A 13,480-nucleotide genomic window follows, 5' to 3' on the forward strand; every position below is an offset into this window, starting at 1 on the left:
TTACCTGGATGATTCTTACCCTACATATTGCAGGACCTACTCTTGCACTTCTTATAAAAATCTCTGCACATACATCATTTTCTTAACGAGGCTGACTCTGACTGCCATATTTAAAATTACCAACCCGCCTTTTTGTATATTCTTTTTTCTTTTTAAAGATTTATTTATTGGGCGCCTGGGTGGCTCAGTCGGTTAAGTGACTGCCTTCGGCTCAGGTCATGATCCTGGAGTCCCTGGATCGAGTCCCGCATCGGGCTCCCTGCTTGGCGGGGAGTCTGCTTCTCCCTCTAACCCTCCCCCCTCTCATGTGCTCTCTCTCTCTCTCTCAAATAAATAAATAAAAAATTAAAAAAAAAAAAAAAGATTTATTTATTTATTTATTTTAGAGAGAGAGAGGGGGTGGGGGCAGAGGGAGACAGAGAATCTCAAGCAGACTTCCCACTGAGTGTGGAGCCCGATGCAGGGCTCAATCTTACAACCCTGAGATCATGACCCGAGCCTAAATCAAGAGTCAGTCACCCAGCTGACCGAGCCACCCAGGTACTCCTCCTTTTTGTATATTCTTAATCTCCCTTACCTTCCATATATTTTCATAAGTCTTATTATAGTCTAATATACTGTATTATTTACTTACTTTCTTTTATGTTATCTGCCTTCCTCCATAAAATATAGGCTCTAAAGGACAGAGAGTTTTGTTTTACACTGATGCATCCTAAAATCTGAGAATAGCACCTGAAATGAAGCAGGTGTTCAAAAAATATTTTTGTCATTGTTGAAAAAATAAGTATTTAAGGACAAGTAGGAAAAATGTTAATATAGGTTGTTTAGTGAAAAGTATCAAGAATCTACTTGAATCAATGAAGTTTGGAGAATAGTTTTAATTGCTTTTCATGAGACTCATAATCATTAGCACCTTCTATGTATTCTTTCAGGCCCCAGCTGTTGCAATTTCTATTACTGATCTTCCTGCTCCTTTCTTCAATGTGTTTCACTTACCTCTTCCTTCAAGTTTTTTTACCGCCTTATCTCCTGTAAACTTTTCTAATACATCACTCCAATGCAAATAACCAAATAATTTTTTATTTACTACTTTTTACAAGGCATGCTGCAAGAGAAAGGTCTCTTTAGGTTTGTTTTATTTAGAATAACCTGATGAACAATACATAGTTTGAGACACATAATAAATCTACAGTATGTGTTTCTTAACCCCTCATAGGGCCTGCCTGTCCCCACCCAAGCATCTTCTCCATTTCTTTATATTTTGTATGCTTGATTTAGCTAAGCTAATAACCAAAACATAGAAAAATATTGGTAAAATAATACAGTTATATTTTATTAATTCAAGAAAGATTTTTGGACATCTAAAATGGTTTTTTCATTTCCTTCTGAGCTTAGGAAATTTAGGTAAAAATTATTACCTGGTTTCCTGGAGTCACATATAAAGTCACATGTAGTTAGCAATAATTCTAAAATTCCTGACTTACAATTAATTGTGTAACTGTTCATGATCATGGTCTACCGAAAGTGTTATAAAATGTTAAATTGAGTTCCTATAATGTAAGAAGAAAGATCATTGAGTTGACAACAGGAAGACTACGTTTTAAAAAAATTCAGTGTAGTTGACATACCCTGTTACATTAGTTTCAGGTACATGTCCATACATTACTCAGTGCTCATCAGATAAGTGTACTCTTAATCCCCATCACCTATCACCCATCCCCCCACCCACCTTCCCTCTGGTAACTGTTTGTTCTCTGTAGTTAAGAGTCTGTTTCTGGTTTGTCTCTTTTTTCCTTTGTTCATTACTTTTTCCCTTAAATTCCACATATGAACGAAATCATATGGTATTTGTCTTTCTCTGATTGGTTTATTTCACTTAGCATTACACTGTCTAGCTCTATCCATGTCGTTGCAACTAGTAAGATTTCATTCTTTTTTAATGGCTGAGTAATATTCCTATATTATATATTATATATATATATATTATACACACACACACACACACACACACACACACACACACACACACACCACCTCTTCTTTATCCATTCCCCTATCAGTGGGCACTTGGGCTGCTTTCATAGTTTGGCTATTATAAATAAAGCTGCAATAAACATAGGGGTGCATGTATCCCTTTGAATTAGTGTTTTGTATTCTTTAGGTAAATACCTAGTAGTGCAATTACTGGATCATATGGTAGTTCTATTTTTTAATTTTTTGAGGAACCTCCATACTGTCTTCCAGAGTGGCTGCACCGATTGCATTCCCACCAACAGTGTAAGAAGGTTACTTTTTCTCCACATCCTTGCCAAAACTTGTTGTTTCTTGAGTTTTTGATTTTAACCATTCTGACAGGTGTGCAGTGTTATCTCACTGTGGTTTTGATTTCCATTTCCCTGGTGATGAGTGTTATTGGGCATCTTTTAATGTGTCTGTTGGCCATCTGAATGTCTTCTTTGGAGAAATGTCTGTTCATGTCTTCTGCCCAATTTTTAATTGGAATTTTTGGTTTTTTTGTTGTTGAGTTGTATAATTTCTTTCTATTTTTTGGATACTAACCTTTTGTTGGATATGTCATTTGCAAATATCTTCTCCCGTTCAGTAGGTTATCTCTTACTTTTATTGGTTGTTTCCTTTTCAGTGCAGAAGCCTGTTATTTTGATATAGTCCCAGTAGTTTATTTTTGTTTTTGTTTCCCCTTTCTCAAGAGACATATTTAGAAAGATGTTGTTATGGCCAATGTCAGAGAAATTACTGCCTATGATCTCTTCTAGGATTTTTATAGTTTCAGGTTTCACATTTAGGTCCTTAATCCATTTTTAGTTTATTTTTGTGTATGGTGTAAGAAAGTGGTCTAGTTTCATTCTTTTGCTTGTTGCTGTCCAGTTTTCCCAACACCGTTTGTTGAAGAGACTTTTTCCCATTGTGTATTCTTGTCTCCTTTGTCAGAGATTAATTGACCATATAATTATCAGTTCATTTCTGGACTTTCTATTCTAATCTATTGATCCATGTCTTTTTGTGTCAGTACCATACTGTTTTGATCACAGCTTTATAGTATAACTTGAAGTCTGGGATTTTGATACCTACAGTTTTGTTGTTCTTTTTCAAGATTGCATTGGCTATTTGGTGTCTTTTGTGGTTCCATACAAATTTTAGGATTGTTTGTTCTAGTTCTGCGAAAAATGCTGTTGGCATTTTGATAGGGACTGTATTAAATCTGTAGGTTGCTTTAGGAAGTATAGACATTTTAACAATATTTATTCTTCCAATGCATGAGCATGGAATGTTTTTCCATTTATTTTTGTTGTCTTCAATTGTTTTCATCAGTGTTTTATAGCTTTCAGAGCACAGGTCTTTCACCTCTTTGATTAGGTTTATTCCTAGGTGTTTTATTATTTTTGGTGCAGTTGTAAATGGAAGTGTTTTTTTAATATTTATCTTTCTGCCACTTCATTTAATGTATAGAAATGCAACAGATCTCTGTATGTTGATTTTGTATCCCGCAACTATTGAATTCATTTATCAGTTCTAGTAGTTTGTTGGTGGAGTCTTTAGGGTTTTCTGTATATAATATCATGTCATCTCTAAATAGTGAGTTTTACTTCTTCCTCACCAATTTGGATGCCTTTTATTTTTTTCTGTTTGATTGCTGTGGCTAGAACTTCCAATACTATGTTGAATAAAAGTGATAAAAGTGAACATCCTTGTCTTGTTTCTGACTTTAGGAGAAAAGTTCTGTGTTTCACCACTGAGTACGATGTTCACTATGGGATTTTCATATAAGGCCTTTTTTATGTTGAGGTATGTTTCTTCTAATCCTATTTTGTTGAGGTTTTTTTTTTTAAGATTTATTTATTCATTTTGAGAGAGAGAGAGGGAGAGAGAGAGATAGTGGAGAGAGGGAATCTTTCAAGCAGACTCCCCACTGAGCATGGAGCCAGATGCAGGGCTCAATCCCATGACCCATGAGATCATGACTTAAGCTGAAAACTAAGCTTAACTGACTGAGACACCCAGGTGCCCTTGCTGAGGGTTTTTATCATGAATGGATGCTGTACTTTGACAAATATTTTTTATACATCTATCAAAATAACCATATGCTTGGGCGCCTGGGTGGCTCAGTCGGTTAAGCGTCTGACTTCCGCTCAGGTCATGATCCCAGCGTCCTGGGATCGAGTCCCGCATCGTGCTTCCCGCTCAGCGGGGAGTCTGCATCTCTCTCTGACCTTTACCCTGCTCTCGTGCTCTCTCTCTCGCTCACTTGCTCTCTCTCTTAAATAAATAAAATAAAATCTTTAAAAAAAAAAACAAAATAACCATATGCTTTTTATTCTTTCTCTTATTAATGTGATGTATCATGCTGATTAATTTGCAAATATTGAACCACCTTTGCATCCCAGGAATAAATCCCATTTTATCATGGTGAATGACTTTTTTTTTTTAAAATATTTTATTTATTTATTTATTTGACAGAGAGAGACACAGCGAGGGAGGGAACACAAGCAGGGGGAGTGGAGGAGGGAGAAGCAGGCTTCCCGCGGAGCAGGGAGCCCGATGCGGGGCTCGATCCCAGGACCCTGGGACCATGACCTGAGCCGAAGGCAGATGCTTAACAACTGAGCCACCCTGGCGCCCCCATAGTGAATGACTTTTTTTTTTTTTTCCTAATGTATTGTTGGATTTGGTTTGCTAATATTTTGTTGTGGATTCTTGTATCTATGTTCATCAGAGATATTGACCTATAGTTCTCTTTTGTAGTGGTGTCTTTATCTGGTTTTGGTATCAGGGTAATGTTGGACTCATAAAATGAACTTGGGAGTTTTCCTTCCTCTTCTATTTTTAGGAAAAGTTTGAGAAAAATAGGTATCAGCTATTCTTTAAATGTTCAGTAGAATTCACCTGTGAAGCCATGTGGTCCTGAACTTTTGTTTGTTGGGTGTTTTTTTTTTTTAATTACTGATTCAATTTTATTGCTAGTAATTGGTCAGTTCAAATTTTCTATTTCTTACTGTTTCATTTTTGGAAGGTTGTATGTTCCTAGGAATTTATCCATTTCTTCTAAGTTGTCAAATTTGTTGGCATATAATTTATCATAATGTTCTCTTATAATCCTTTCTATTTCTGTGGTGTTGGTTGTTATTTCTCCTCTTTCATTTCTGATTTTGTTTATTTTATTTTATTTTATTTTTTTAAAGATTTTTTTTTTAATTGTTATTTATTTGACAGAGAGACACAGCGAGAGAGGGAACATAAGCAGGGGGAGAGGGAGAGGGAGAAGCAGAACTCCCGCCGAGAAGGGAACCCGATGCGAGGCTCGATCCCAGGACCCTAGGAACATGACCTGAGCTGAAGGCAGACACTTAACGACTGAGCCACCCAGGTGCCCCTGATTTTGTTTATTTTAGACCTCTCTTTCCTTTTTTTTTTTTTTTGTTTTTTTGTGAGTCTGGCTAGAGGTTTATCAATTTTGTTGATTTTTCAAAGAACGAGCTCCTGGTTTCATTTGATCCATTCTATTGGGGTTTTTGTCGTGTTGTTGTTTTGTTTCATTTTGTTTTAATTTCTGTATCATTTATTTCTGCTCTAATCTTTATTATTTCCTTCTTTCTACTGGTTTGGGCTTTTGCTTGTTCTTCTTCCTCTAGCTCCTTTAGGTATAAGTTTATGTTAGGTTCTTTATTTGAGGTTATTCTTTTTCTTGTGGTAGGCCTGTATTGCTATAAACTTCCCTCTTCAAACCACTTTTGCTGCATCCCCAAAATTTTGGACTGCTGTGTTTTCATTTTGTTTCTCTCCATGTAATTTTTTATTTCTTTTTTCTAGGTTGACCCATTCATTATTTAGTAGCATGTTATTTAACCTCCATGTATTTGTGGGTTTTCCATATTTTTTTTTCTTGTGGTTGATTTCTAGCTTCATTGCATTTTGATCAGAAAAGATGCATGGTATGACTCACTTTTGTGAGTTCTTGACTACCTTTTACAGATATACTTATTTTTGCTGCCTCTGTGGTTCCTACTTTTCTTGCTCTTACTTATGGTCTTTCCTTTCCACTCAAAGAGTCCACTTCAACATTTCCTGTAGGGCTGGTTTAGTAGTCATGAACTCCTTTAGCTTTTGCTTGTCTGGGAAACTCTATCTCTTCTTCTATTCCCCCCCTTTTTTTTTGTAAGGATTTTATTTATTTATTTGTCAGAGAGACTGAGAGAGCAATCACAAGCAGGGGGGGTGGCAGGCGGAGGAGAAGCAGGCTTCCTGCTGAGCAAGGAGCTCTATGCAGGACTTGATCCCAGAGCCCTGGGATCATGACCTGAACTGAGGGCAGACACTTAACCAACTGAGCCATCCAGGTGTCCCTCTCCTATTCTGAATAATAGCCTTGTTGGATAGAAGATTATTGGCTGCAGAATTTTTTTCCCCTTTCAGCACTTTGAATATATCATGCCACTCTCTTCTGGCCTGCAAAGTTTCTGATGAAAATTCCACTGATAGTCTCATGGGGTTTCCCTTTTAGGTAAGTGTCTTCTTTTCTTTTTCTGCTCTTAAAATTCTCTTTTCCACTACTTTTTACCACTTTAATTACTATGTATCTTGGACCTCCTTGGGTTGATTTTGTTGGAGTTTCTCTCTGTCTCCTGGATCTGGATATCTATTTCCTTCCACAGGTTTAGGAAGTTTTCAGCTATTATGTCTTCAAATAAATTTTCTGTCCCCTTTTCTCTCTTCTTCTTCTTCTGGGCTCCCTATAATGTGAATGTTATTACACTTGGTGGAGTTGCTGAGTTCCTTAAGTCTATTCTCATTTTGTATATATTTTTTTCTCTCTCATCTGCTCAGCTTTATTACTTTCCATTATTCAGTCTTCCAGGTTGCTAATTTGTTTTTCTGCTCCTCTAGCCTGCTATTTATTCCCTCTAGTGTACTTTTAATTTCATTTATTGTGTTCTTCATCTCTGTTCCTTTTTTAACTCTTTGTTAAATGTCTCACTGATGTCCTCCACTCTTTTCTCAGGTCCTATGAGTAAAGTTATGATCATTACTTTAAATTCTCTAAGGCATATTACTTATATCTATTTTGCTTAGGTTTCTAGTTGTGGTTTTGTCTTATTCTTTCATTTGGAACATATTCCTCTGTCTCCTCATTTTGTCTAACTCTCTGTGTCTGTTTCAGTGTGTTAGGGAAGTCAGCTACATCTCCTGCTCTTGAAAGTATGGCCTGGTGTTTCAGAGGTGTCTCCTATGTGTGTTGTGTGGGCCTTGCTTTTGAGTCTTGACTGCTTTTCCTTCAGTCCAGTCATCTAGCTCTCTTTCCCTGTTGTGGGCAGTGTTTGGTCCCTGTGGTATTAGTGGACCCGTTTGGGACCACCTTGGGCTTGAATTGAGTCAGACTAGATATTTGTTAGAGATGCAGTAGCAGCAAATTGCGAGGCACTTTCCCTGAGTAGTTTCACTGGTGAGCGGGGCCTACAATCAAACCCACTGTCTGCCCCCAGCCCATGGCTGGGGCAGCCCTCTGATTGGTGTATGTGTTTATCTCCTCTTATTCCAGGGCAGGTGTCACTTTGGATTGATGCTGGCCCCTGTTGGGGCTGCTTGCACACTGCCAGCGTTGTGGCTCCAGTTTGAATTGGTTCTGCCCAAGACTGTATTGGAGCAAACATGCCACTGCCTCTCACACTAGCCAGAGCAGGGTCCACAGTTTTCACAGGGTGCATACTGGTCTGCTTGCAAAGTGAGACCGGCCACCACTACTCCCTTGACTAGGGCAGATCTGTAAAGAATGCATGGGCAGGGCACACAGTGTTAACAATTGGTCTTCTGTGGGACTCACTGCTACCACTGTCACTACCAAAGCTGGCCCAAGGTCCCGCAAAGTGTGTGGGGGCAGGAGACTGGGTGTTGGCCAGGCTTGTGCTGGTCTTCTAGGGGAGGGCACCTGCAGTGCTAAGACTGAGGTGAGCATAACTAGAAAGGGCAGATCTTCTGAAGCAGTGTGGGTGGGGTGGGATGTTAGGGGTTAGGGGTGTGTGTGTGTGCAAATTAGGCACCACAATGGTTTCTGCAGGTGGTTGTTGTTTATGCTGAGGGGCAGGGGAGGGAAATGGCACCTGACAGCTCCTTTGTTCCTGGAGAAATCCAACAGGAGAACACTTTTGAAGCTAATACTGTCACTAAGCAGCTATGTGACCTTAAAACAACCACTTCATCTAACTGGGCTTCAATCTACTTTTTTGTAAAATGAAAAAGTAGAATCAATAGATATTCTCAAAAAGACTCTGTGCTGACATTCCATGTATATGATGTTTTATACTATGCCTTTGCAGGAAAGAAGAGGCTTGTCCTATGATCTCTTTTCAGAAGTTAAACCTCATCTAAGTGACTCAGTGAGCGTCTGGTATATAAGAGACTAGGTGATATGTATTCCTTTGCCTGATTATTGCTCCATAGAGTCTGAAGGAATCTCTGTGTGATTATAGGGTCTTGCCTTTTTTATACTGTACTTACACAGGAATTACAAATAAATGAACAAAAGAGATCCGAGAAAGACAACTCTTCAATAATTGTTCAGAAAGAGACTGCCCAAATAGAAAACACATGCTATTTCCCCTCTGCCTGACCAATTTGACCTTCAGAGTACAAGTTCCCAGGAGAGGGGCTGGGCCTCTCTAAGCAGGAACTGGAGTCAGAGGCTTCCCCTGCTACTCGCTGGGAGAGAACATTAGGAATGACTTTCAGCACCGTACTTCCTACACTGTCTCAAAGTAGCCACACAGCTTGGGGGCCGTCGAACTGCAGCTCAACCTCACCCCTGCAGGAGTCCAGATGCAGGCCAAGTACAGCAGCACAAGGGACATGCTGGACTTTGATGGGGATACCATCAGGAGTGTGCAATCTCGAACCTCTTCTACAACCCAGCGGCCAGAGGCTGGGCACACAGGTATTCTATCTCCGTCTAAATTGGTCAGACTCTTGAGCAATACATGAGATGAACTGTCTGAGGAATGTGCAAAGTAAGGGAAAGAGAAAGTGTTTTCATGACTTACGCTTATGTGTAACTGTGCATTTTCCATAACATCTGAAAAATTAAACTCAGTATATACACAGATGTTTGTTTTTCTAAGATTTTGTTGTTGGCACAGTGGTTTGCAGTTGAGGGTGTGTTGTTTTCACCAAGTCGGTATAGTACACAAAAGTGAGGTTGTGTGTAGAATTAAAGCAGTGCTTCTTCTTCCTGGCTTCCTGTGAAGGCCAGATCCAATGCTGTTTTATTTACCATCTGTGATTTGATGTGGAAACTTGGATTTATAAAGGCTATCTTTTTGCTAGTTTTGAACTCATGCTTTAGGGGAGGTTTCCAAGCAGACACACCAACCCTGGTATATTGTTGTCATAATTCTGTATCTTGAAGTTGTGAGGCCTTAGGAGAGTCATGTTGGGTTTTGTCATCTGTGAAATGAGGGGGGGGGCAAATTAAAGTAAATGCTTTCTAAGGTCCTTTAGCTCTAAAATTCTGTGATTTGATGATCTAAATAGTGGCCTCGGATGCAATTATATCCCATCCCATTCCCTTTTATTATTTTCCAGTCCATAGAAGAGAGAATTCATATACTTAGAGAAGGCTCTTATTTCCTGGGCAACTCAGCGCATATATATATATATATCATAAATTATTAACCTTATACTCCAACCATCTTGTAAGAGAGGCACTTTATATATACAAGTGCTTAAAATAATTCCAGGCACATAATGCTCACTATATACATGTTTACTATCAGTAATATTTTATAAATGAAGAAACTGAGGCCCTAGAATTCTTAAGTAACTTGTCCAATATCACAGGTTTTTTTTTTTTTTTTAAGATTTTATTTATTTATTTGCCAGAGAGAGAGAGCACAAGCAGGGGGAGTGGGAGAGGGAGAAGCAGGCTCCCCACTGAGCAGGGAGCCTGATGAGGGACTCGATCCCAGGACCCTGGGATCATGACCTGAGCCGAAGGTAGATGCTTAACCGATTGAGCCACTCAGGTGTCCCCAATATCACAGTTTGTAAGCGGCACACCTGGTATTAGAACATCATCCTGTTTGTGTTCTACTGTGAGGTCTTTCCACTCACTAGAACTCAAGTCACATTTCTGCCTTACATTGGCTGAGTTGCCCAGGAAATAAGATCCTTCTCTATGTATGTGAATTCTCTCTTGTAGGGAGTGAAAAAAAAAATTTATTACTATGTCAGAAGGCGAATTATTGGAAATGAAAGTATAAGTTGGAAGCTAAATGTAACAAATTAAGTATATTTTTTAAAGATTTTATTTATTTATTTGACAGAGAGAGACACAGCAAAAGAGGAAACACAAACAGGGGGAGTGGGAGAGGGAGAAGCAGGCTTCCCGCGGAGTAGGGAGCCCGATGTGGGGCTGGATCCCAGGACCCTGGGATCATGACCTGAGCCAAAGGCAGATGCTTAACGACTGAGCCACCCAGGTGCCCCCAAATTAAATATTTTATAATTCAATTCAAACAGCTCTTTTATAAGGTGGTTGGAGTATAAGGTTGATAGGTTATGTAAAGTCCTTGGCGTATTGCAGACACACCAGAAATGTGCATTTTCTTTCAATATTCCATTCCTCGAGAATTCCTAAGTGTTCTGTTTAACATTTTTGTGTCAGTCGGCATCAGAGAGATTCTCATTCAGTGACTGTATCTTAGTATGTCCTTTCTCTTTTGACCACACTCAGGTTTTCTTCACCTCTATAAATCTGGGCACATACCTTTTCACTGTTCTCTTCCACTTCTCCCTTATCACATAGCTTTTCGGTGTTCTTCCTTTTCCCCTGTTATACTTTTCCATTCCCTTTCTATTCACTGAGTGATCACCACCTGAGACTCACTGATGTGACTTTATTTTATTTTTTTCTTTTTACTAAACTATCTACTAAGCTATAAGAAGATACTGGGGACTTCCAGCCTCCTTGATGTGAAGCAAATGACAACTTCGGAATGTCAGTTTCTGTAGCCATGGGATATGTGTAATAAGATACGTTATGTTTTCCTCCAACAAACCCTGTGAAGAATCAGGTCTCAGGGCTATGGTTTTAAGTGGCTTGTGTATAACTTCATTTTTCACCTTTGACTAGAGCCAGGAATTCTCACAAGAATTGGTGATCAGCATAATCAGGAACAGAGTGTACAAATAAGTTCTGCTGAGCTCAAGGGTGGAGAGGTAGGTGGGGCAGGATAAAACACTTACTGAAACATCTGGCAATCTTTCCATAAGAAGTGGAAACTGAAACAGTAGGAGTAGAGGTTACAAAGTGTCTTGAAGGCAAACCTCTGGAAATAGTAATCTTACCCTACACGTATGATACCTTGTTTTCATCTTGTGATAATGCAAATATGTAGAGGAATGTCACTACAGAAGTTTCGTTATTTCTTAGAAAAATGATTTGATACAATTTTGCTATTAAAAATAACAAAGCTAAAATCATTCCAAGAATATTTTGGCAATGAAGAAAATTTAAATGCAACATAATGTTGTGGCACCATTATGACTAGAAAGTTAAATTTTTTCTTCAAAATTAATAAAAATAAATTATGTATACTCATTTATTTTCCAGATTTTCATTTTTCAATATAAAAGTTACGTTCATCTTTAAAAATGCTGAACAATTCAGAAGATAAAAAGGAAAAGTGAAAGACAACGTCCTCATACCTCCTTTCCAAAGAAAGTTTCATGTTCATGTTATGCTCAGGTTCATACTATGCCAGGTTTATTGCAAAGTACTAAGGGTATAATGCCAAATATGATATGATTCCTGTTAATAAGGAAACTTAAAAGTCTAATACAACTCTTAGCTATGAAATAAGTATGATAAGGTGCCATGATGGAAGTATATACATGATACAATGGAGAGCTTGGTCACTTCTATCTGGTAGGGGTAAAGGAGATCAGGAAGGGTTTGAGGGAGGAAATGGCCATTGAGTTGAGTTGACTTTAAGATGTTCCACATTATATGAAAGCAAAAATGGGAGTGCTTACGGGGTTGGGCTGACATAGTCAGACAGATACATGAGAGAAAAGCCATGGCATTCTTAAGTAACTTTGTGTTTTTGGAGAACAATAAGCAATGTGTTCTGGCTGATGTGTAGAGTTGGAAAGGGAAGAAGCTGACAAGAAGTAAGTATAGAAAATGATAAAGAGCCTATTATATCATGCTCAGGTATTTTGATTCTAAGTCCATAAATTGAGCTCACAGAAGGATTTAAACAGGAAGTGACATAATGAATTTTGTGTTTTTAGAAGACCATCTAGGCTGCAATGAGGAGGATGAATTGAAGGAGAGGAAATTGGATGAGCTAATAGCTGGGTATTTCACACTAGTCTCAACATGAGATTAGAGGAATCTGAACTGAAGTAGTATGGGAATGAGGAGGAGAAATCAGGTGCTGAGGAGGTAGAGTTTAAAGAACTGGCAACTGGTTAGAAGTGGAGTCTTTACTTTTACTTTCTTTACTTGAATACAAGTAAAGAAAAACATAGGTTGACTAGGTCCCATAGGATGTTAGGTAGATGGTGCTGCTGATAACTGAGATAGACGCTACAGGAAGAATTAAGAATGATGATGAATCCAATTTGAGTTTGAGATGCCTGGAAGAGAAGGAACATGCACTTGTATTTGCCCAAAGACACTTGTGTATGCTGCATGTGGGGTGCAGGTAAGGATTCTGAGCTACATGTTTGTATGCGAGAATTGTTGACATTTTGGTAAGAATTAAACTTTCTGAGAATGAGCAAGATCACCGAGGATGAGAGCGTAAAATGAAAAGACAAAAAGCCCAAAGGAATAGAGTATCAACGAGAGAATCTTAGGCAATATACCAACTGAGGGGAGGGATACTGAGAGATTTCAATAAAAGCTACTGAGAATGAATGGCAGACAGTGGCAGAAGTGGGCCAGGAGAGAGAGACATTAAGGAAGCCAAGAAACAATAACTTCATGCTAGACGGAAAAGTCAATGGTAACAGATAGTGAATTTTAAAAATAATAAGCAATAAATACTGCAGAAAGTTCAAGTAAAAAGAAGGTTAAAAACAATTTATTGTTTTAGCAATAAGGAAAAAATAGATTATTGGTAATTTTTAATAGCAGGGGTTTGAAAGGACCATAGTTAAATAGGAAAATAAATAATTTGTCATTTCCTTTTTTTTTTAATTTCTTTCTTTTTGAGAAGCCAGCTATATAAAGATAAAGTGTTAGACCTGAGGTATTATGAGATTGTGTGAATGCTTTTTAAAATTATTTTTTAAGATGTGAGATTCTAACTCAACTGCAGCTTGAAAAGAAGCACAGCAAAAGTGCATCATGGTAATAATATATCAGAGAGAGAAAGAATAAAATCACTGATAGGCTAAAATTCCTACTGAAGACTAAATATAAACCTATCAAAAGAATATGAAAACCTATTTGGGTTTAAGAAAA

The 13,480-nt window shown here is 38.2% G+C and overlaps 1 protein-coding gene across 1 annotated transcript in view; it reads left to right on the forward strand.

Moving 5' to 3' along the window:
- Positions 1–8,693: 8,693 nt before the first annotated feature.
- The window catches only part of CLEC1A (C-type lectin domain family 1 member A), a 32,043-nt gene continuing 27,256 nt past the window's right edge, over positions 8,694–13,480 (forward strand). Inside the window, exon 1 of the mRNA XM_027594796.2 lies at positions 8,694–8,941. Within this exon, the coding sequence (XP_027450597.1) occupies positions 8,827–8,941 (115 nt within the window). The 5' untranslated portion in view covers positions 8,694–8,826. The remainder of the gene's footprint in view (positions 8,942–13,480) is intronic.

This window comes from Zalophus californianus, chromosome 9, assembly GCF_009762305.2.
Source record: "Zalophus californianus isolate mZalCal1 chromosome 9, mZalCal1.pri.v2, whole genome shotgun sequence".
NCBI lineage: Eukaryota > Metazoa > Chordata > Mammalia > Carnivora > Otariidae > Zalophus > Zalophus californianus.